Source organism: Dipodomys merriami, unplaced genomic scaffold (assembly GCF_024711535.1).
Source record: "Dipodomys merriami isolate MVZ:Mamm:240054 unplaced genomic scaffold, mDipMer1.0.p SCAF_1, whole genome shotgun sequence".
In the NCBI taxonomy this organism is placed as follows: Eukaryota; Metazoa; Chordata; class Mammalia; order Rodentia; family Heteromyidae; genus Dipodomys; species Dipodomys merriami.
In genome coordinates, this window is record NW_027202270.1 from 34,837,631 (window position 1) to 34,860,822 (window position 23,192).

A 23,192-nucleotide genomic window follows, 5' to 3' on the forward strand; every position below is an offset into this window, starting at 1 on the left:
AAACTTTCTGAGCTGCTTTGGAGGGAGTTGGGGGGAGGTACTAAGATTTGAACTCAGGGTCTCTTGCTTGCACAATAGGTGCTTAACTATACCTAAACCACTGTTTTATGTTATTTATTTTTGATGAAGGGTTTTTGTTGAAGAACCACTATATGTAGTTTTTAGGTAGGAAGAATGAAGTAAGAAACAAATACAATGAAACATTAAATACTTTGATGATAAAGTTGTAATGAACAGATAGAAGTAGACAATACAGATTATTTTTATAAGGCGTTCTTCGGAGAAATAGAAAACATGTTAAATTCTCTTAAGACTTAGTCATACAGTCCTATGTTTTTCTTTAACAAGAACTGTCAACATAAAAGAGTTTTTATTATACAAAAGGATGACAATTCATCTCTATCCATTCTTAAATAAATATCCTGAGCTGAGAACATGCATGGTTCATTGGGAGTATTTGTCTAGCATGTACATGGTCTGAGTTTGGTCCCCATCTCCACCACAATCAATCAATCAATAGATAAATATTTCAGGTTGCTATACATTTTAACTTGACAAAGTGACATGATTTCCTGAGCAAAGCTTTTGCACAGGGATGTAGAATTGTGAGGTGGGGGAATTAGATGGGCAAGTTTTACCTGTGTAGGAGTGGAACAATTATCTAATGCATATATATATATCTAATGCATAATGTTCTTCCTGTTTTAATTAGTCTCTTTCAGATGCACTAATTTCCCTTCAGATGGTATATCCTAGAAGGAATCTTTCAGCTGATCAGTGGAGAAATGCCCAATTGTTAAGCCTCATAAGCGCACCTAGTACAATGCTTAATCCTGCACAGTCTGACACTGTATGTCTATATCCCTCTTTATGAATGAAAATTGGTGATGTTTTAAAAAAATATATTGAAGCAATGTTGTTTCAATTTTTTTCTAATCAGCAATTATCCTGTCAGTAATGTTTATTATAAAATGGTCATGAGTTAAGTTACGCTTTTTAATTTTTAACTTTTAAGATTTCAACAGAAACTGAAATTCATATGACTAATAATGAGTACTTTTTCCTAATGTTTAAGCATTTGTTTTGTTCTATCGGTGCAAAAATTTGAAGATGTAGAAAAGTAGAAAAGTATAAAGAAAAAGACCCAGATTACTCCCTTACCAGCTGGAGAAAAGTATATGTCCTGTAGCCATTTCTCTTAGTATTGACTATAACATAGATGTTACAGACAAGGTACACAGATAGTCCATTGCTTTGGGCTGAGGATATGCAGAATTGAGCTCTTAATTGTCCTTTATTGACTACTATTTAAATATTATAAATTCTTATCCAGCTTATCAATTGTTGTATTTTTAAATTTTTTATTGTAAAAATACTGTTTAGAGGGGTTACAGTTACATGAGCAAGGTAATGAGTACATTTCTTATCAAGCATTGTTGCCTCCTCCTTTGTTTTTCTCCTACTATCCCTTCCCTCCCACCTCCACAACTACACTTCCTCCCCTTCCCCCCCCACCTAAATTGTAAAGTTTGTTTTTCAACATAGTGTCTTGTACATCTCATTGTTACAATGGGTCAACCTATATCCCTATTTAAGCATTTTGTTTTTTGCCTTCTCCTCCCCAAATTAGAGAAGTGTATATTCAAGATGCAGGGCACCGACATCAAATACAGTGAGAATAGGGGCTATACCATGGGGGAGGAACATATAAAGAAACAAAAAGAATCACATGGTATATTAAATTTTGTTGTATTATTTCAACCAAGAATTGAATTCTTAGGATGGTGACAGGTGACTCAAATGTTTTTTTTTAAAAGAATTTCTAATTGCAAATTTTTATATATGTTTTATTAAGATGCCTTGTGAATATCTTTCTTTGGATGCCATGGAGAAATGGATTATCTGTAAGTAAAATGGGTTAGTTTTGTAATTACTCCAAGTTTTAAATTTTAGAGAAAAACTTGTAACTTATCTTAACCTCTGCCTTTTATTCTTACTGTACTAAACCGTGTGTGTGTGTGTGTGTGTGTGTGTGTGTGTGTGTGTGTGTGTGTGTGTGTGTGTGTGTGTGTGTGTGTGTGTGTGTGTGTGTGTGTGTCTTCTTATGCATTCCTCATCTTGATCCTATCAGAGTGTAGATAGTCCTGTGTATTTCATAGGTGAGAGATGTAAAGCTTTGGCTAGTGAGTGATAAAGGCAAAGTAAGCACCCAAGCCAATTATAATGTAGCTTATAAACCATATTGTATTGTCTGTTTTATTTTTATTTTTTGGTGTCAGAAGTGGGGCTTGAATTCAATAAGACCTCTAGCTCTCCATTACAACCCAGAAGTGACATTTCTTTTGTTTACTAGTATGGGTTCAAATAATTTATTTTTCAAAATACAGAAAATTACAATTGGAAAATTACAATAATTACAATTATGACTTGTCATAACCACAATTAATGAGTGTGGTTAAAAAGCTGCACTGTCAACAAAAGAATATAACTTTGGAATACTTTTACACTATATTTGTTTTTGTTTTTATTTAAAGTTGGCTTTATTTTGTGCCATGGAATCCTAAATACCGATGCTACAGCACTGAATCTTTGGAAGCTAGCTCTTCAAAGTAGTTCTTGCCTCTCTCTCTTTCGGGATGAAGTTTTCCACATTCACAAAGCTGCAGAAGATTTATTTGTAAACATACGAGGGTAAGGCATTTTCAGTTATTTTGTCTTTATAGTTATTTTAAGTCTATACTATCTTACCTGGTTCCAGCAAATTGCTTTTAACAACCATGCTGGAATGATAGGATAATATTTTTATAGATAACTTGACAAATCACAAAACTCTAGGATTCCTGCCCTTTTTTCAAACTTTTATTCTTAAGACATGATGATTTAAAAAATCATAATGTGGTTTTAGACATATTATTGAATGTATGATGCATATTTTAGACTTTAGTAGTATTGTTAAGAAAAATGTATATTTATAAAATATTTGAATTAGTCAATGATACTTTATTAGATTTAGAACTCTTACAGCAGTAAGACCACTGAACACTGGGAACATCGTGTGCCCTTGAATAGAATGTGTTCTAAATGATTTGTTTTTTCTGAACTTTATTTCTTGAAATTTTCCTTAATACTGTCATTTCACTTGAGGTTCTGTAGTGTAAGTATATTAAAAGACAAATTGAATTTATACTTGCTAGCAATTTAAAATTCTCCAAAAAGAGGAGCATCTAAAATATCCTGGAATCTCCTATATGTAAGTTGAATAGTTATGCTGAACTTGCTAGTTTCAGATAAAAATGAAATAAGTTTACATTAATATCAACAATGTTCCAGTGAAATTGAGATAAAATAAAGCTGTTATTGAAAAAATAAAAATATATCTAGCCCTAACAATTGACACCATATGTCAAATATGTCAAATCATATATATATATATATATGTTATATATATATATATATATATATATATATATGTCAAATATATGTCAAATCTTACTGCAAACTCTTACTTTAAATTGTAGGTAAGTACTCTGTTGTTTATATTTTAGTTTGTGAGATTGAAAACTATGAAACTTGTGTGTCTTAAAATATGGATCATCTGGGCTGGGAAGGTGGCTCAGTGGTAAAGCGCTTGCCTTGCATGCCAGAGGCCCTGGGTTCGATTCCTCAGCACCACATAAGCAAAAAGCAAAAAGCCAGAAGTGGCGCTGTGGCTCATGTGGTAGAGCACTAGCCTTGAACTGAAGAGCTGAGGGACAGCGCCCAGGCCCAGAGTTCAGGCCCCACGACCGGACCCCCCCCACACACACAAAAAAATATGGATCATCTCTTTAAGGAATCATATTTACGTATTTGTAAACATTTAAATTAATCAAATCTGTGTATATTCTGTGAACTCGTGTGATGCAAATAAGTCTAATGGAATCACAAAACAAATTGTCTTTTGGGTTTATTTTGCTTGTTTGTTTTCTGTGCTAAGAATCAAATCCAGGGCCTCACCCATGGCAATCAAACATTCATAGTAGGTAAAAATTATTCAAAAGGCTGGACATGTGGCTTAATGGTAATAGTTATGCTTGCCTCACATGTACAAGGACCTGGGTTCGATCCCCAGCACACAAAACAAAACAACATCAAAAAACATATTTTCAAAAGGGACTAGTGGAGTACTTCAAGTGTTAGAATGCATGCTTAGCAAGATCAGGGTGCTGAGTTTAAATCACCAAAACAAAAAGCAAAATTAATAAAAGTAGTCACCATAATTCTAGCTCTTAAAATAATGCAAAGTAAGATAATTTCCTATCAGTTTACCACAAAACCATTATACCCACTAAATCACTACTTTTGATCACTTATATAGGTCTTTCCAGTTTTCTGCACTTATTAGTCAACCTTGATAGAGAGTGATAGCTTTGTCAGCACTTTAGAGTCTTATAATCACTTATAATGAGTAGTATAATTTTAGTATTTCTATTGGAGTTTAAGGAAATAATAAGATTTAACAAAATAAAAATCTATGTTGTAAAATTTCATCTTTACTGTTAGATTTAATATAATGTGAAATTTTATTTTCTAGGAAATTTGACTAAGGTACCTAAGATGGTAGGAACAGATACAGATAGATTTTGTTCATCTCTTTCATTTGAGGGCCAGTGTTTTTTTTTTGTTGTTGTTATTGTTAAAATAAGTGATTTTTAAGGTGATTTTTAGCATTTTACTTGCTCTTTTTGACTGTTACTTTTCAAATTAAGATTGACATGATTCAATTTTTTTTTTTACATATAGCTACAACAAACGTATTAATGATATAAGAGAATGCAAAGAGGCAGCTGTCTCGCATGCGTAAGTAGTTTTGTTTTGTCTGTGGTACTTTAAAACAAGAGGGATTTCTTTCTTACAATATAATTGAGTGAGTACAGATTAATGGTGTGCAAGATACAGTAGAAAAGTATATCTTTTATTTAAGATGAAATAATCAGTTTATAAGCTCTATATGCAGTAAGTTTTGAATTAGTGCAGATTTTAAATAGTTTTGAAGTTATTAGTTTATATGCTCTAAGGAAATACCATCCAAAGCACTTTAGTTTTAGGTATCATCTTTTACTATCATTATACTTCCTGTAGCTTTAAGCTTTGCAAATTGTGATGATTACTATTCCAAATAGCATTTACTATTATCTTTGCATAGGGTTTTTTTTTTTAAACATTTTTTTTTAAATTTTATTTTATTGTACAATGTTGCACAGAGGGGTTACAGTTACATGAGTAAGGCAATGAGTACATTTCTTGCTGGCTTTGTCTATTTATGTGGTGCTGAGGAATCGAACCCAGGGCCTCATGCTTGCAAGGCATGCACTCTACCGCTGAGCTACCTTCCCAGCCCCTTTGCATAGGGTTTTAACCCATCAAATTAATTTATTAAGTACAATGTATCTTGGTCACTGTCACCCCTTTTTATAGTTCTCCCCATCTTTCCCAACTTCACCCATATCCTTAAGTTGTGTAGCTCCCTTTTCAAAAATATGTATATTGAATATGACTGTATTTACGTACTCGCCTCTTTTCAGTTGTCCAACCCTGCCCTTTGACTTCCCCACTCCATATTTTTGAAAGTGTGTTCACCTCATATATTTCCCCAATTTTAGTTTCTTATATTAATAAATGTATAAAAATCCTAAATTAGGACTTAGTATATTTAAGATCTTTGAACAACTTTGCAGTTTTCTCATAAAATAGTTTGAAATAATTTGAGGAAATTTGAGTAGCTTTAGTTATGTATATTGTATATATTTTTTCCAGTAATCTTAGGTAATAGAAATGGTAATATCTGACCCATTAGAAGTTTTTGTAAGTCAAAGAGAAAACTAGCACCTTCCATATATGAAAATATTGAACCATTAGAAGTTTAAAAATTCTTATTTCAGTAAGCATGCTATATGAAAATTTTAAAACATTATTTCCATGTGAAACTTTACTATGATTTAAGTCAGAGTACATAAGAATATTTTTACATTTAGCCAGGAAAGTAATAGATGAAGATTGGATATTTAAACAATCTTTATTATATCTGTTCTGTCATCTTTATGCCTGCATTTTTCACCTTACTGATGAACAGGTGCTTCCATTGTTCAGAAGTGATTCTCTAGTATAGATAACATAGTTTTGAGTCTTTATTTTACATAAAATAATTTTAAATGGTATGCATGTAATTTGTTACTGTGTATCAGATCCAAATACATTCTATATCTTCTGTCAGTAATAATGAACATACAGACTCTTCACAGCAACCTTGAAAGTAAAAATAGTCAAAGTAACATTTACTCATTTTCTCCTTAGAAATGACACCAGGTGGCTGGGAAGGTGGCTCAGTGGTAGAGCGCTTGCCTTGCATGCCTGAGGCCCTGAGTTCGATTCCTCAGCACCACATAAGCAAAAAGAAAAAAACCGGAAGTGGTGATGTGGCTCAAGTGGTAGAGCGCTAGCCTTGAGCTGAAGAGCTGAGGGACAGCGTCCAGGCCAGAGTTCAGGCCCACGACTGGACCAAAAAAAAAAAAAAAAAAGAAATGACACCAGGTGACTTAATTATTGCGAAAAGAAAATGACACTGGAATTAAAGTAATATGTTATAGAAGTAGTATATATCAGGTGTCATGAAAGTTGTATGTAGCTTTTGAGGCAGTTGTCATCATGCCTGTTTTATAATTGAGAAGTGAAACATAGTGTTGAAGCCAAAGGTCATAGAGAGTGTCCTATAGGGACTTCCTTTTCCTTTTTTTTTTTTTTAATTGCCAAGGTGATGTACAGAGGGGTTTCAGTTACCTAAGTAAGGTAATAAGTATATTTCTTGTCAAGCTTGTTACCCTTCCTTCATTTTTCTCCTACTTTCCCTCTCTCCCAGTTCCCAAGTTGTACAGATCATTTCCAACGTATTGTCTTGTGTATGTCGCTGTTGGGTTGGTTCCCCCCTTGTCCTATGTCTCACCATTCTGTTGTTCCCCTTCTCTTCCCTAATTCAGATAAATGTATATACAATACCAGGATACCAAAATCAAATGCAGTAATAACAGAAGATATACTATAGGAGGAAAACATACCAAAAAAAAAACCCCTAAAATCACATAGTACATTAAAAACAACAAAAAAGAAAAACCCTCTTGTGTTTGTGTCTTAGAGTTCATTTCGCTTTGCATCATCTTACATGATCATATGTACATAGCTATTGATCTGTTCTGCTCATCTGATAAGATTATCCTAAAGGTATACTAATTATTGCAAATAAGGGAAACCGTGGGACCTGTTTTTTAGGAGTCTGGTTTACCTCACTTAATATGATTTTTTCCCCCAAGTCTTTCCATTTCCTACTAAATGGGGCAGTGTCATTCTTTCTGATCTAAGCATAAAATTGTATGTATATATCTATCACATATTCTTGTGATAGATTCATCTGCGGAGGGGCATCTGGGTTGTTCCGTATCTTAGCTATGGTGAATAATGCTGCCATAAACATAGTTGTGCTGATAGCTTTCATGGGGCCTTGTTTGTGGTCATTTGGGTAAATGCCCAGAAGTGGGATTGTTGGGTGATAGAGGAACCTCCAGAGTGGTTGAACAGATTTACACTCCCACAAACAATGTAATAGCGTTCCTTTTTGGCCACATCCCCTCCAGCGTCTGTTGTTTAAATTAGATTTCTTGATTCTAGCCATTCTAACTGGGGTGAGGTGGAATCTCAGTGTTGTTTTGATTTGCATTTCTTTTATGGCCAGAGTAGTTGAGCATTTCTTCATGTGTCTATTGAAGATTATATATTTCACGTAGTATGAGGAATTGGAAAGCAGAACATTTTGTGTTCCTCTTGTTAATAAAAATAAAATCAAGTTTGCATTTTAATTAAAAAATACATAAGTATGATTTTCCCCTATTCTGTTTTTGAACTAACTTTTGCTTACTCACTCATATATTTATACGCATATACTTAATAAACAAGGATATAGATATTCAGATATTTATTAAGTTATTTGTATGAATTTTCTTGTGGAAATGACGAAAATGTACCAGTTCAAGTATTTCATAGTTCAGTTTAACCCACAAGGAACTAAAATTACAGAGATTATACAGAAATAGCTGAATATTGGGAAATGCTTTATGAAAGAATTGTATTAAAGTTGGGAAGAATTTTGGTACATAGTAACAAAATAAATATGGTTTATGAAAGTAACAATATAAGCAAAAATAGCGTCAGCATTTTTATTGGGTCTTCTGCATCCTAAAAATAATGTGGAAGTTGATTTGACAAAGCTAGGTTACTTTAATTACCAGTAATTATTTTAGTAGAAACAGTTATACTCTAATGTCTTTCCCTGTAGTGGCTCAATGCACAGAGAAAGACGCAAGTTTTTAAGGTCTGCACTGAAAGAATTGGCTACTGTCTTGTCTGATCAACCTGGCTTGCTTGGTCCCAAGGTAATTGATGGGAATTTTTACTTTTATAAGTATGCTGTATGAAACAACTTAAAAACACTTTTTTTCTGTGCACATTTTTACTGTGATTTGAGCCGGAGACTATAAAGAGGATTTTTACATTTAGCCAAGAATGAATTGGCTAACTAATGTAACAGACTTCCTCATACTTTTATCATTTACATGAATGTTCAACTAAATACAAAGCTCCACATTCTTTCTCTCTTTTAAATGTATTTTTTTTGTCTTCTCATGTTAGTCTCCTCTTTTGAATTTCATGTTGTCATTGCTTTCTGGTGACTTTGACTTAGAAAAAGACTATGAGTAATTTAGTTTTAATCTTTGAGAGTCAACAATGTTTGTCTGTTTGTTTTAAATAGGCACTTTTTGTTTTTATGGCATTATCTTTTGCCCGTGATGAAATTATCTGGCTACTTCGTCATGCAGATAACATGCCAAAGAAGAGTGCAGATGACTTTATAGATAAGTAAGTTAGTGACTTTAGAAACACACTGTTTGCTGTTTATTTTGATTTGTGGACTGTAGATTTTAAGAATTTATATTTGAAGCAAAGTTATTTCGCAAAACTGTTTTAGGACTTTTATGTTTGTCATAGCAGGAATGTTTGTACATATATTAGATGATATCAAATTAGAATGGGAAAGCGTTAGTGTTAATGTTTTCTCTAGTGCAGTAGGTTGTATATATTCAGTAATATTACTTTGAATTTGTTTTTTACAGTTACATTCTGTACAAAGCAGTTAAATAAGAATTCTAAGAAAAAAATTAGATATGAATACATTTAGTATACAAAAAAAAAGAACACTTGAATCACAGTGCCATTTGACATGACTATTCTTGTTTTAGCCCACATTCCCTCAACTGGAGTTAAATAAATGAAAACAGAGATAAGAGCATATAGAGCCAGGCACCAGTGGCTGTAATCCTAGCTACCTAGGAGGCTGAGCTCTGAGGATCATGGTTCAAAGCCAGCCCAGGCAAGAAAAGTCCATGAGACTCTTATCTCCAGTTAACCACCAGGAAACCAGAAGTTGCACTGTGGCTCAAGTGGTAGAGTGCTACCCTTGAGCTGAAGAGCTCAGGGACAGCACCCAGGCCTAGAATTCATGCCCCACGACCAACCAAAAAAAAAAAAAAGAAACAAAATCATATTTCTTGCTAATATTCTTTGTTTTTGATAATTTTAATGGTATAGTTATGAAATTTCCACATTTTATTTTCACTTTGGAATTTCTGCTATCAGTTATTAATCTTAGGGTTTTTTTTTGTTTTTTGTTCTTTCCCATGGTTTCTGTATTCATATAAAATCATTTAAAGAGGAAATAATGTTAAATATTAAACAATACCCCACCTAAGACAAAAGTTCTAAAATGATATCAAAACATTTAATGTTTTCTTTGATGACAAAAATCTTATATTTGAAATATTTTTCTTCTTAAAAAGGCACATTGCTGAGTTAATATTTTACATGGAAGAACTTAGAGCACATGTGAGGAAATATGGACCTGTAATGCAGAGGTATTACGTACAGTACCTTTCTGGCTTTGATGCTGTTGTCCTGAATGAACTTGTGCAGGTAAAAGCTATTTCATTAGTACCCCTTTGGGTTATTCTTGACTTAAATAGTAATAGATTTGTTTAACACTTTAAAAACATCTAATTATGTGCCAAGTAATGTAAATACAAATATTAAATGGTTACTGTTGAAGAGATCATTGTCTTGAGATGAGAAAAGTTACAATCCAGTGAAATTTGTTTGTACAAACTTCAGAATGAGCACAAAGAAGAAAACAATTATTTATACTTAGGATACAGTTATACATTGGCCTAGTTATAGAAGTTTTTGTGAAACAGAGGGTTAGTCAGAAATCATATCAACCTAGAAAGATTGCCTTGGTACAGTGTAGATAATGGATTACAAAGACCTAGAGAAGAAACAGAGAAACCAGAGAGAAGAAAAACTGCTCTAGAAGGCAGATGAGAACTAAAGAGAATGTGAGCTTGGACAGTGCTGTGGGTATAGCAGTGATAACAGTGTAGTTGATAATTAGGTATTAGAGGAAAAGTAGGGGAAAAAAGTGTTCTTGAGTAGTGTTTTTGATGTGGCCAAAAAGTAAAGGTTTATATTGTCATTCTAATTTAAATATTCTTATTTTATTTTTATTTTGAAATTTTCTCCATTGGTTTTCAGTTTTCTTTTTTTAAATTTCTATATTTTACTCAGTCCTTTTATATTATGTAAATTTCCTTTTATTTATGTGTCCAGTAAATTGACCATAACAAAATAGTATTTTACTTGACTTCACTCAGCTATCTAAAAACTATAAAGAGCAATGAAATGAAAATTACCTTTACTAGCCAGGCATGGTAGTACATGGATGTAACTCCAACATTTGGAAGGTTGAGACAAGAGGCTCACAAGTTGAAGATCAGCATGCACAATGATTGAGAATCTGACTCAGAAAACAACTAAGAATTAAAACCCAAAACCCCCACAAATTCAAAGCTAATGGTTTTTCTGAGCTAATTTATTTCTTTGACCACTAGATGGAGCTCTGTTACTTCCTTTGTATACAACAATTTGTTACTAAAAAAGGAACAGAAAACCTGTTATCACCTTGATACTAGTGGCTTAGTAATTTTCCTTATATATAGTTATTACTAGATAAGCCAGAGGCTTTGGTTTATTATTTACTCATATTAGCATACTAGCTGGGAGGAACCCCAAACTCCTGATTCCAGCTAACTTTTGACATTTAGACATTTATCAATATGATTTTTAGATACTTGATATGGTCTTCAAATGTTTGAGGCACTTGAAGTCTGTTTATGTTTTTTATATAAAACAAAGTGTGACAAAAAGAAAATTCTTAGCATTCAAACCTTCATACTGAATAAAAGAAAGTTCTTAGCATCTTTTGGTATTATACTAATAGTAGTATCACCAGGAAGAATAATAATGATATTAAAAGTTGCTTTTTGATAGTATATGTTCTTAATTTTTTGTAGTAACTTTGATTAGGGTAGATATCATTATTTGTTGATGAAAAAAGACAAAAATCTAACGAATGAGAAACAACAGTTGATAGGGAATAGAGCAGAATTCAAACTTAAGATTTAACTCCAAATTTGCGCTTTTTATCTTTCTCTTTTGTGGCAGAGTATATTCAGGCCTTTTAACTTAGAAATAAATTTATAAACTTGTTAATATAGTTCATTTTTATATTAGAATTTAATTGTGATGACATATATATAACAATTTATTATTTGGACTATTTTAATTAGTGTACAATCCAGTGACATTATTTTGTACATTCAGATTGTTATGTAGATTTTAATGTTCTAAAAATGTATTTTATATATGTTCTTTCTCAGATAAGCATCCACTTTTCAAAAGAATGTAATTTTAACACCCACTATAGATAATATTTTTTTGTTTTTTGCAGTGCTAGGGATTAATTCTAAAACCTCTTGCATGTTAGGCAAGCATTATACCACTGACCTACATCTCTAGCCCTGAAATACTAACTTCCTTAGCCAGTTTGAAATGTTTATTTTCTTTTTGGGGGAGGGGAGGGATATGAAGATAATACAAATTTAATTGAGGTATAATTTATATTAAAAGTCATAGCTGGGTATATGGGCTTGAGCCTGTAATTATATTAGGGAGCCCAAAACTCTACAATTGTGGCTATAGGCCACATAAGTGTAAAATTCAGTCTCACTCAATAATGGCATGGTGGTGGCTCACGCCTATAATCCTAACTACTCAGGAGGCTGAGATCTGAGGATCATGGTTCAAAGCCAGACCGGGCAGAAAAGTCCATGAGACTCTTATCTCCAATAAACCACTTGAAAACTGGAAATGGCACTGTGGCTCAAGTGATAGAGCGCTCGCCTTGCGCTGAAGAGCACAGGGACAGCACCCAAGCCCAGAGTTTAAGCCCCATGACCGACAAAAAAAAAAAAAGAGAAAAAGAAAAAAGAAAACAAAGTAGGAAGCTCGTAGCCCTCACTGTCATACAGTGATGTCATCTAGTTTTAAAAACTTTTTGAAATTTTTCCTATAAGTGAGGTATATGGTTCATGTACTTTATATAATCTTTACTTATTTCACATAAGTAAAGTATATGATTCACATACTTTATATAATGTTTTTATTTCTTTCACTTAGCATGGTTTTTTTTGTTTTTTTTTCATGACAGTCCTAAGGCTTGAAATCAGGGCCTGGGTACTGTCACTGAGTTTTTGTGTTCAAGTACAGCTTGAGCCACAGGTCCAATTCCACCTCTTTGGTGGTTAATTAGAATCTCATGGACTTTGCCATGATCTTCAGATATCAGCTTTCTAGGTAGCTGGGGTTGCAGGGATGATCCACTGGCACCCAGCTAATATAGTGTTTTTGATATTGATGGTAAAGTATATATCAACAGTCTATTTCTTTTTTATTTTTGAACATTTTCTTTTTTGTGTGTGTGTTGGTCATGGGGCCTGAACTCTGGGCCTGGGCGCTGTCCCTCAGCTCTTCAGCTGAAGGCTAGTGCTCTACCACTTGAGCCTCAGCCCCACTTCCGGTTTTTTCTGCTTATGTGGTGCTGAGGAATTGAATCCAGGGCTTTATGCATGCAAGGCAAGCACTCTACCACTGAGCCACCTTCCCAGCTGAACACTTTCTTAATATAGTTTGTTTACCTGTCTAGTAGTTGATGGACCTATGAATTGTTTCCCTACTAAATGCTTTTAAAGTTACTTTTTTTCCCCCAGAACCTTTCTGTTTGCCCTGAAGATGAATCAATTATCATGTCTTCTTTTGTTAACACTATGACTTCCCTAAGTGTAAAACAAGGTAAGTCTTAAATCAATGCATGCTTCTTTCTGTAGATTTCATGCTTGATTAATAAGGAGAGAATTTAATAATGGATGTTTACCTAGTCATCTCAGTTTTCGATATATTTAATCTCTTCTTTTTTGTCTTAATTTTATTTTCTGTGAGGCAAAGATGAATCTGGAATGTTATTTATAAACAATCATAAGAATTATAGCTTGGTATTTCTTATGTGGAGAAGAAAAGCAGGTTTTTTTCATGTAAAGCAACATGATACTGAATACAGAAAGTATGTATTTGGTCCAACCATGCCTGTAATAATAATGTATAACATTTATAAAATATGTAGCCTGTGCCAGATGGACCATGCAGTGTATATGTATAATCTATATCACTTTAAAAATTATTACTTTCATATAATAGATTTGTAAACTAGGGTTTGAGGAATTAACCTCTCAATTATGCAAGTTTTTGGAGCTATTAGTACTTAGAGGTCAGCTATCTCTAGCCCCCAGATGGACAGTTTAAGTAGAATACCTACTCTTTATTTTAATAGTCTAGTCAACTGTATTGTTCAATACTTTAATAGTTTTTAGATTAAAGGTATCAAAAGCTTGAAAACTTTTGAGTAATAAATATGGAAACATTTATATTGGTTCAATCAATGTTTATAGTTACTATATTTAAATAACAAACATACTATAATCTTGATGGTGATGCTTGGTTTCTATAGAGGTATTTTAGGGAGCTTTAGTAAACTGTCCAAAATGCTATGAATGTTCTTTCCTTGTATTTTTTATGTTGTATACATTCATAGAATATACAGTTGTTTCAAGATGACATATAAGCACACTGAAAATCAGAGAGCTTAGGATAAGCTCTATACTTATCCTTCCATAACTGTTAATTTATCTTTATAGAATTTGAGAAGTGTTTCAATGTCAATTCTTCAATTAAAACATTAAGAAAATTTTGTTTTTCAATATTAAAATATAAGCCAAGCACTAGTGGCTCGTGTCTTTAATCCTCATTACTTGGGAGGCTGAGATTGAGAGGATTGTGGTTCCAGGCCAGCCCAGACAGAAAAGTTTATGGGATTCCTTCTTAGTGGATAGAAGCTGGGCATGGTAGCATGTGTCTGCATCCCAGAAAGAAGGGAAAGTCTAAAATAGGCAGATTATAGTTGAGGTAATATACCTGGGCAGGTGAGTAAGTCCCTATCTCAAAAATGAACAGTACCAGTCAGGGCTGGAGGCATGGCTTAGTGATAGAGTACCTGCTTAGCAGGCATGACACCTTGAGGTCAAATCCCAGTACACCAGAAAAGAAATAATTGCTGGGCACTGGTAGCTCACACCTATAATCCTAGCTACTCAGGAGGCCGAAATCTTAGAATCTTGGTTCAAAGCCAGCCTGGGCAGGAAAGTCTGTGAGGCTCTTGTCTCCAATTTACCACCAGAAACCAGAAGTGGAGCTGTGGCTGGAACTGGTAGAGCACTAGCCTTGAGCAAAAGAGCTCAGGGACAGAGCCCAAGCCCTGAGTTCAAGCCTTGTGACTGACACTGTTGCCCTCTCCCCAAAAATATATATAACTATAAAATGTACTTAATCTAAAATTTACCACCTTAATCAGTTTGTAATTGAATAGTGGTAGGTACTACCAGTATTGTTACATCATCAATCTCCAGAAATTCTGGCCATTAAACAACACTTGTCTTCTACCAGTTCTAGCAAGTCACCATTCTTTTAGTTTGTTCTGGATACCTCATATAAATAGAAACAATGCAGTTTTTATTTTTGTGCCTGGTTTCTTTTTTTCCTTTTTAGACAAGATCTAATTATGTTGCCCAGGCTGGCCTCAAATTCCTTTGGCTCAGGCAGTCCTTCTATCACAGCCTCCTAGGTAGGTGGAACTTAAGGCCTCTGCCACTGCACTTGGCTCTATAAATGTTTTATTTCATTGAGCATGATATCTTTAAGGTTCATCCATGTTATACCATGTGTCAGAAAGACTGAATAGTATCCATTGTAATTGTATACTACATTTTATTCATCTGTTCCTCTGTCAGTGGACATTTAAAATTATTTACAGATATGTAAATTTAAAATTAATTACAGATATGTAAATATCCCTTTGAAACTCTCGTGTTCCTTTGCTCATATATATTGCCTTAGCTATTAAGTTATTGTGAGATAAATTTGTCAAAATTTAATTTACTTTGTAATCTTCTTTCCATATTGTAGTTGAAGATGGGGAAGTATTTGATTTCAGAGGAATGAGATTAGATTGGTTTAGGTTACAGGTAAGAATACTTAATTTTCATTTTTTGTTATTGCATACATAATTATTAACTAACATTAAGATTTTTATAGAACTATATAAATTGTTGTGTGCCTATTGAAAAGACTTGTTTTGTATACCTAACCTTAAAGAAACATTTTGTGTTAGTTACTATACTTGGATAAATGTATTTCTGATTTAAGGGTTGAGAATTGATTTTTATCCTATTTATAAAGTGGTAATGTTTCTTAATGTTTTATGGATACTGATGGAAGATATGAAGCTCTCAGGACAGATCCCAACCAGATCTTTCACAGTACAGAAATTAGTGTGAGAATCAGCACATGTACATTTTCCCTGTCTCTCTTCTAAGTCCTGTAGAGGAGCCCAGATGAATACTGTGTATGCAGTGGGGTTGTTAAATGACACGTTGTCTCTACCTAAACTGCTTTTGTTTTTTTTGTTGAACTTTACAGGCATATACTAGTGTCTCTAAGGCTTCACTTGGCCTTGCAGATCACCGAGAACTTGGAAAGATGATGAATACAATTATCTTTCATACAAAAATGGTAGATTCCTTAGTGGAAATGTTAGTGGAAACATCAGATCTCTCCATATTTTGGTATGTTGTAGTTTTCCTTAAATCTAGCTTTGAAATTTTTAATATCTGAAGTTAAGTTTCTTTATTGGGTTCATGTTAACTTGCACCTAAGACAATTCAATAATAGGTTCTTTTAAAAAGGAGGAGGGATTATAGACTTTAATAAAAACTTTACAACAAAAGACACTTTCCAAATTGGGATTTTATTTATATTTTTAGGTTTTTGTAAGAGTACTTTTTATTGATGTGATTTTTTTTTTAATTTTGTTTGAAGACCTATAAAATAGCTCAAATTACCTTAAGACAGCCTCCTTTACATGATTAGACTAAGGGAAATTCAGAGTGGATCAGGTTCAAGTAAAATGAATATTGGAAATTAAATACTTAACTTCTGTGGTACTGAAATTTAATGCTTGTATCATGATATCTTTGCTTTATTCATAGCCTCTTTTATTATACTTGGTACTATAGTTTACTTTTCTCCCCTTCCTAATCAGAAAAATGTAACCTTTGAAGGTTTTGTTTCCTTAGTGTCTAATATGATAACTACTTTTTTTTTTGGTCAGTTGTGGGGCTTGAACTCTGGGCCTGGGCGCTATCCCTCAGCTCTTCAGCTCAAGGCGAGTGCTGTACCATTTGACCCACAGTGCCAGTTTTCTGAGTGGTTTATTGGAGATAACAGTCTCACAGATTTTCCTTGCCCGGACTGGCCTTGAACTGTGATCCTCAGATCTCAGCCTCCTGAGTAGCTAAGATTACAGATATGAGCCACCAACTCTGCTTGATAACTACTTTTAACATGATAGCTACTTAATAAAAGTTTGAATGAATAAGTGAACTTGGTGGTAATGAGACTAATAGACTCAAGTATTTAGTAGAATTGAACCACAGTTCAATATCAAATATTCTTAAATTCAGTGTTCCATAGTTTCAGCTCTTGTCCTGCTTCTTGGCCTTGAGGGAAGTGAATTGAATAACTTAGTTGTTTCCTTATTTCTAAAGTGCTGAGATTAGCAGTTTCTACATATTGAATAAAATCATTAGAAAAGCTTTTCCTGCCTTTTACTTTGGAAAATAGTAAGTCCTTTATGATTTTGGTATTTATTAGAATGACTTTAATTAGTATTAGTGCAGAAGAAATCTAAATCACCAAGCAGAAAAGTCTTGCTTCTTAAAAGGAATTCATGATACATATAACCATATACACTTTTTAAAATGTGGTTTTAGTAAACCACATTTAAACTTGCAAGATTTTTAATGATTATCTGTTTGACCCAAAGGCTATTCTAGGAAGAAAATGAAATATTTTATATTTTGACATATTTAGCTATGGAAAGTTTTGTAGTGCACGAGAGTACAATTAAAATTATCTCAACTCTGAGTTAAAAAATACTTTGAATAATGTTTAAAATTTAAAATTTTTAATCATTTTTCATTTTTATATTTTATCCAAAATAAAGACATATTTACTGTTTGTTTGAGATTACTATATTGTACCTATTATAATCTTTTACATTTAGAATTTATATATCTTGAATTTACATGTAATTAAAATTGATAAAATGTGATTTTTTTAGTTGGCATTTTTTTCTTAATACTTAAAATACTTAATACTGATAATTGATAGTGATTTGGCTTTGATAAAATTTGATGATACAGGATTTTAGTATCATGTATTCATATTCTATGGTTATAACATGTTCTATATGCATTTTTTCTTAAAATACTGATGGTTATATAGATACTTTTTGTATACATTGAAATAATTATTAGCATATAAAAGATACTTTGGGGGAGAAATAGTTATTCTTAAAGGAATGAATGAAACCAATTAACTCTCATTCACTTCAGGCAAAGGAAAGTAACTGTAGTATACTGTAAGGAAAATTTTGTTTTAACTATAAACCACATAACTGTTTAACTACTAATGATAAAAGTTGCGATTTTAGTTTTCATTTCATTTTCTAATATAGTTTTTATAGTCGTGCTTTTGAGAAGATGTTTCAACAGTGTTTGGAGTTACCCTCGCAGTCAAGATACTCAATTGCATTCCCACTACTTTGCACTCATTTTATGAGTTGTACACATGAACTGTGTCCAGAAGAGGTAATTTCAGACTAACATTGTGATTATCTGGTATGCAAAGTACTCTAGATTAAATTAGTAGCCAAACAAATGTTTATAAAGTCCTAATCTTTCTTTCTACTCAAACTTTTTTTATGCAGTCAAAAAATGTTTAAGTGGATATATATGATAAAGATATCTATGTATTTATATACTTATTTATGTGTGTATATATGTATATATATGTGGTGGGTCAACGTTTATATTATATATATTCATATATATAAATGGTGAAGCAGGTTAATATTTGGGGATTTATTTCTTTGGATATATATTTATTTAGGTATATATAGTAATTAGGTCTGCATACCTGCTTTTCCTCTTAAATTATTACTGAAATGACTTGAAAGTTGAATTTATAAATTACTGGGTAAAATCAAAGAGAATTTGAAAGTCAGGCACTGATGGGTCATATTTGTAATCCTAGATCTTGGGAGACTGAGATCAGAGGATTGTGATTCAAAGCCAGTCTGGGCAGAAAAGTCCATGAGACTTATGTCTCACCAGCAAATAGCCAAAAGTGGAAATGTGCCTCAAGAGTGCCAGCAGCCTGTCAAAATTGTATTATGGCCGGGCACTGGTGGCTCACACCTGCAATCCTAGCTACTCAGGAGGCTGAGATCCGAGGATAAGGGTTTGAAGCCAGTTGGAGCAGAAGAAATCCCCATGAAACTTTTATCTCCAATTAACCACTCAAAGACAGGAAGTAGCACGGTAGCTCTAGTGGTAGAGCCTTTGCCTTGAGCACAAAAAGGCTCAGGGACAGTGCACACGCCCTGAGTTCAAGCCCATCACCAACCAAAAAAAGAAAAAGAAAAAAAATACTATATTATGTCTGGGTGCTGGTAGCTCACACCTGTAATTCTAACTACTCAGGAGGCTGTGGTCTATTGTACTTGATGGTGGCACAGTTTAAAAGTGTAGTGGCTCATGTTGCAGTCTTGCACTTTGGAGTCTGAAGTTAGGGAAACATAGGTTCAATCTAGCTAAATAGTGAAATGATGGCTAATTCAAGCTACCTAACAAGATCTTGTTGGAAAACAAAAAAAAAAAAATGTATTTTTAACTTGCTTAAAGAATAGATGTTTATTATTTGATGTACAATTTAAAAAGATTTCTATAAGCAAGCGAGAGTAGAAGCAGCTGTCTAATTAAGATACTCCGATCAATTCCAGATAGAATAGTTGCTTATACTAATTATACCACAATGGAGAGAGTAAGGAATGATTTAAAAAAAAAAAAAAGAATAGCAGTTTATAGCTGGGCACTGGTCAATCATGCCTGTATGCTAGCTACTCAGGAAGCTGGATCTGAGGATTGCTAGCTATTTGAGGCTGGCCCAGGCAGGAAAGTCTGTGAGACTCTTATCTCCAGTTTACTACCAGAAAACTGGAAGTGTTGATGTAGCTCAAAGTGGTAGAGCACTAGCTTTGAGCAAAAAAGCTCAGGGACAGTGCCCAGGCCCTGAGTTCAAGCCCCACAATCAACAACAAAAAACAATAGATTTTTACTGTTCTCACCATAAAAAAAATTCAAGTGATAGGTTAATTACCTTAATTGCAACTTTCTGTAATCTACACAGATCTTAATTTTATTGTGGGGAAGGGTGGGTAACAGCTCAATGGCAGAATGCTTATCTGGCATGCGTAAGACCTTGGGTTGAATCTTCAGTATTGAAAATAATAAAAACATAACATTAAATTTTCTCCGGTAAGTCTACAAAGTTGTCATTTGTTAATTGAAAGTAAGTAAATATTTTTGTAATATTTTTTAAAAAGTATCATTTTATAAGTGGTAAGAGTAAACATTAAAGTTAAGATGTAATTTTTTTAATAACTTAGTGTTTAGTCCCTTTACTTAGATTTTTTTTTTTTGTCGTCAGTTGTGGGGCTTGAACTCTGGGCCTGGGCACTGTCTCTCAGCTGTTCAGCTCAAGGCGAGCACTCTACCACTTGAGCCACAGTGCCACTTCCAGCCTTTTCTGTTTATGTGGTGCTGAGGAATCCAACCCAGGACCTCATGATGTGAGGCAAGCACTCTACCACTGAGCCACCTTCCCAGCCCCTCATCCCTACCTTTAAGTGTGGGTAACATCTGTTGTTACTCAAAGGAGCATTTATAATAATGTTTTTTTCTCCCTTTGTGTTCAGGGAATACATGTCCAGCAGTTTTTCTTTTTCTGTGCCATGTGAAAGGAAGACTGATTTTAGAAATCTTGAATGTTTTATGAATTTATTTTCTGAAGTTGATTTGTAACATTTTTATTTAAATAGTTACGCTCCTTTTTGTCTTTAGTGTTACAAATTGTGACAGAATTTATACATGATATGTAAATTTTTAAAAGAGATAAGTATGGTGGAAAATCTCGATTTAAATCTGTTCTTATACATTATTTGCTTAATTTTTTAAATGTGTTACTGTAATTAAGACTATGGAATTGGAAGGTTAAATCCAGAGGGTTGCTGGTGTTAGTGTTCATGTTTATTTAAACATGCTACAATTCAAACTACTTTGTAATTTTTACTACCGTACTTGTGCTTTACCAGCGGCATCATATTGGAGATCGCAGTCTTTCCTTATGTAATATGTTCCTGGATGAAATGGCCAAACAAGCTCGAAATCTTATCACTGATATTTGCACAGAACAATGTACTCTTAGTGACCAGGTAATAATTTAAATGTTTCTTTACAGATAGAAAATTTGACCATGAAGGCAAGGACATGAGCTGTTACTTACTGGTCTACTTTCCTTTCTTAATTCTCAAATTCTCAATAGAACCCCTTTATCTCTTGCTCTGAAATTCCATTGACAGGTATAATTTTTGTTTTTTACAAATACAAAGCTTTTAGCAAGACTGTACAGATTTGTGTTCTTTCGTAGGAGACACATTATGTCTAGTTACATTTGGGATTCTTTTTGTTAGCACCTGATTCTGCTATTTCATTGGTGGTAACAAATATTGTATGTGTTTTTTACATATATTAGTTGTGATACATTTTGAAAAAGATTTCTTTCTCATTTATTACAGTAGTTATATTCAGTGGTATAGTTTGTAAAGGAAAGGCAAAAGAAATGTTTGATTTTTTTTGTATTTATTGTCTCAGTAACTAGTAAATTATTTTATAGTATTATGAACTCTTGCAGTTAAGCATACTTGGTGATATATATTACATATAAATACTAAATTACTAAATATTTATCGTAATATTTATATCATAAATAAATATTGATATAACTACATAATAGGTATAATATAGCTATAACGTGTACATACACACACACACACACACACACACACACACACACACACACACACACACACACACACACACACACACACACACACACACACACACACACACACACACACACACACACACACACACTAAAAGGGGATAGGAGAAATTAGAGAGTGATGGAGGGGATGAGTCTAATCAAGGTACATTTTATGGAAATGTTACATTGAAACTATAATACATGCTAATACATTTTTAAAATATTTTTATTGTGAAAATACTGTACAGAGGGGTTACAATTACATGGGCAAGATAATGAGTACATTTCTTATCAAGCATTGTAGCCTCCTCCTTTGTTTCCCCTTCCCATCCCTTCCCATCCTCCCCCTACACCCCCACCCACTAATACATTTTTTAAAGCCAAAAAGAAATCTCTTCAGTTGTGATTCTGGTTTTCTTTTTGTTTTGTTATTGTCTTTGGGATTGTTACACTTTAAAATTCTACCTCTCTGGCTGTGCATGAAGGGGTTCCTGACCTCAAAACTAGTACTTTTTATCCTTCAGTTTATGCTTTACCCCTAGTAGTTTTCTAGAAGTGAAGTGTGTCATATCTTGAGATTATTTTACTTAACAGGCCATTTACTCCTAGTAACTATTATTTCTCATTCCTTGCTTACCTGGTATGCTTTTAGTTATCCTTTAAATAATAACTTGAATAAACTTATTATAGTGTTTTTAAATTAATAATTATTCATCAAATAAATACTTCTTAGGTACCTATAATATGCTTTTGCATCTAACATTTTGCGATTTATCTGTGAATAGAACAAAAATCCCCACCTAAGTTTCTGAGAATAACTTGAATAAACTTTGAAATAATCTCGAGGAAGTATTTGTTCACACCAGATTTACCAGTTTCTGTTTCCTACCATGTTTTGTGGGCTACCCAAGCTGGCTTGTGTATGCTTCATACATGTATGTCTCCTTATTACTCACATGGTATTTGCTATATAGTCTGGATTCAGCTGAGATTTGCTTCAATGGTTATTATACCTTCAAAGCAGTTGCTGTTATGTAAAATATTGTTTTTAATATTTAGTTGCTGCCTAAGCATTGTGCCAAAACCATCAGTCAAGCAGTGAATAAGAAGTCAAAAAAACAGACCGGTAAGAAAGGAGAACCTGAAAGGGAAAAACCAGGTGTTGAAAGCATGAGAAAAAACAGGCTGGTGGTAACCAAGTAAGCCATCTACTTTCATTCTTTTTGATCTGATAAGATGTTTCTCCCCTGTGTGGCATTGATACTGAGGCAATGGTAGAAGTTGCATAATATTTATTTTCCAGCCAGTTGCCTTTCAAAAATCTTTGTAAACTTGATTACAAAGTGCTTTATTTAGATTTTTCGTTTTAAGAGATAATATATGGTAGATAGTCTCTGTCTTAATACTTTGGATACTGAAGGACAAAAATTTTGTCTGAAAAATTTCTGAGGTACCCTATAAACCATGTAAAAATTTTAATTTATTTAAAATCAAATCACCAAGGCTTTATTTTGGCATGTTGTGATATGGTACAGCATACTTCGTACTATTATTTCAGAACAGAAATACCAGATCAGTTAGCAGTCAGGACTCTGCATAATTTGATT

The 23,192-nt window shown here is 33.3% G+C and overlaps 1 protein-coding gene across 4 annotated transcripts in view; it reads left to right on the plus strand.

The window, feature by feature from the left end:
* Nckap1 (NCK associated protein 1) overlaps positions 1 to 23,192 on the plus strand; it is a 95,550-nt gene that overhangs the window by 39,359 nt on the left and 32,999 nt on the right. For all 4 annotated transcript variants that reach the window (XM_070019576.1, XM_070019574.1, XM_070019579.1 and 1 more), the window contains 13 exons: positions 713 to 850; positions 1,856 to 1,904; positions 2,535 to 2,691; positions 4,783 to 4,839; positions 8,363 to 8,459; positions 8,837 to 8,943; positions 9,921 to 10,053; positions 13,242 to 13,323; positions 15,547 to 15,605; positions 16,060 to 16,205; positions 18,158 to 18,290; positions 20,855 to 20,974; positions 22,645 to 22,784. In XM_070019576.1, the coding sequence (XP_069875677.1) occupies positions 713 to 850; positions 1,856 to 1,904; positions 2,535 to 2,691; positions 4,783 to 4,839; positions 8,363 to 8,459; positions 8,837 to 8,943; positions 9,921 to 10,053; positions 13,242 to 13,323; positions 15,547 to 15,605; positions 16,060 to 16,205; positions 18,158 to 18,290; positions 20,855 to 20,974; positions 22,645 to 22,784 (1,418 nt within the window). The remainder of the gene's footprint in view (positions 1 to 712; positions 851 to 1,855; positions 1,905 to 2,534; positions 2,692 to 4,782; positions 4,840 to 8,362; positions 8,460 to 8,836; positions 8,944 to 9,920; positions 10,054 to 13,241; positions 13,324 to 15,546; positions 15,606 to 16,059; positions 16,206 to 18,157; positions 18,291 to 20,854; positions 20,975 to 22,644; positions 22,785 to 23,192) is intronic.